Source organism: Notothenia coriiceps, unplaced genomic scaffold, assembly GCF_000735185.1.
Source record: "Notothenia coriiceps isolate Sejong01 unplaced genomic scaffold, NC01 NC01_scaffold00000011, whole genome shotgun sequence".
NCBI classification, from domain to species: domain Eukaryota; kingdom Metazoa; phylum Chordata; class Actinopteri; order Perciformes; family Nototheniidae; genus Notothenia; species Notothenia coriiceps.
The window spans coordinates 1-1,623 of NW_011332712.1; the positions used below are offsets into that span (position 1 = coordinate 1).

Genomic DNA, 1,623 nt, shown 5'->3' on the forward strand with positions numbered 1-1,623 from the left:
CTCTCTCTCTCTCTCCCCCCCTCTCTCTCTCTCTCTCTCTCGTTGCAGGACGTTGACGAGGCGTTAGATCGAGGCGTTATCTTCGAGGGTCTGTCCGGCCTCGTCCCCCCCGGCGACCCCCCCGTTGCCCCCGGCGACCGTGCGTCTCGCCGCCTGACGTCCCGCCTGGTGTCTCGCCGCCGCCTGCAGCGCGACGGGGGGGCGGTGCGGCGCCTCAGGGATCGAGAGACCGTGGCGTTTCGGCGCTCGCTCTATCGTCTCGGCGTGCGAGTGCACGGGGTCGCCGGCGTCTCCGCTGAGCTGCTGCCGCGTGACATCACAGCCGACAGCTTTCGCCTAAGCCCCGCCCCCTTGGAAAGGCTCCGCCCCTGGCTGCGCCGCGAGCTAACGGTGCTTTACGGTGTTCACACGTCCTTGGTGGATATCGTGCAGAGAATCGTTACAGCGAGGCTTCAACGACACGGCCTGGAGGACCAGAACACCATAGAAGAAGAGTTACGCCCCTTCCTCTTGGCGCGAACAAACCACTTCCTGCACGAAATGGTTAGCTTCGCAAGCTCGCCGTTAGCGTTGGAAAGCTACGATTTAGAGGCGGTTTACGAGCCGCCGGACGATGCTATCGTGCAGCTAAACGACGACAGCAGCGACGGGTCCGTTATCGCTATTTCAGAAGAAGACGAAGAGGAGGAAATGGACGAAGAAGAGGCGGGAAACGATGAAATCCCGACAGGAAGTTGCCTCAGTTTGGCGGCGTGGGACGACGAGACGCCAGGCCCCTCCTACTCTCTGAGCCCGGCCAATCAGGAGGCGGCAGGGAAGGATGAAGAGGGAGAAGAGGAAGAGGAGTGTTTGATCGTTGGGTACAAGAAACCGATCGCAGAACGAACGCCGGAGCTGGTGCAGCTGACGTCAGATAGTGAGGAAGAAGAGGAGAAGAAGGAGGAAGAGGAAGATAAGAAGGAGGAAGAGGAGAAGAAGAAGGAAGATGAAGAGGAGGAACTTCCTGCCGTCGCTCCTCCTCTTCCTCAATCTCCCACAATCCCTCCTCCCATTGCTGGCTGTAACAAAGATGGCGGTTTGTGGTCGTCCCCAGAGAGAGGCAGGAAAGAGAAGAAGAAGACGAAGAGGAGGAAGAGGAAGACGAGCGGCACTTTATTCAACCCGAATCGTTCTATTTTTCCCGCCATGATGCGCCGCCGCTCCTCCAGCGCCGAGTCCAGCCCGCCGGATTCTCACTGGGACGGCTCGTCATCATCTTCCTCATCCTCCTCTTCCTCTTCCTCCCCCATGGAAAACCACGGGGAGAAACCGGGAGGGAAGAGGAAATATAAAAGCCGCCATCTGGACCGCGATGAGAAGGATCCAACATGGCGGCCGCGGGAGGACAAGGAGCGCCGGAGGAGGAGCCGGGAGGACGAGGAGAGGAAGGAGAGGTGAGGGGGCAGGGGCCTAGGAAATGAAAATAATAATGAATTGGATTTTCAAAATACAACATTTTGGGGATTTTCAAAATAAAATACAGTGATTTAAAAAAAGAAAACAGTAATTTGGAAAATAATTGTTTTATTGAGAAAAAATAGTTTTGTTTTCCAAAATAATTGTTTTATTTTGTGATGTAGAATT

General features: G+C 55.8%; 1 protein-coding gene across 1 annotated transcript in view; it reads left to right on the plus strand.

Moving 5' to 3' along the window:
- Window positions 1-48: 48 nt before the first annotated feature.
- LOC104942309 (uncharacterized) overlaps window positions 49-1,623 on the plus strand; it is a gene marked incomplete at its 5' end in the record, with an annotated part of 5,222 nt that continues 3,647 nt past the window's right edge. Inside the window, one exon of the mRNA XM_010767872.1 lies at window positions 49-1,433. Within this exon, the coding sequence (XP_010766174.1) occupies window positions 49-1,433 (1,385 nt within the window). The remainder of the gene's footprint in view (window positions 1,434-1,623) is intronic.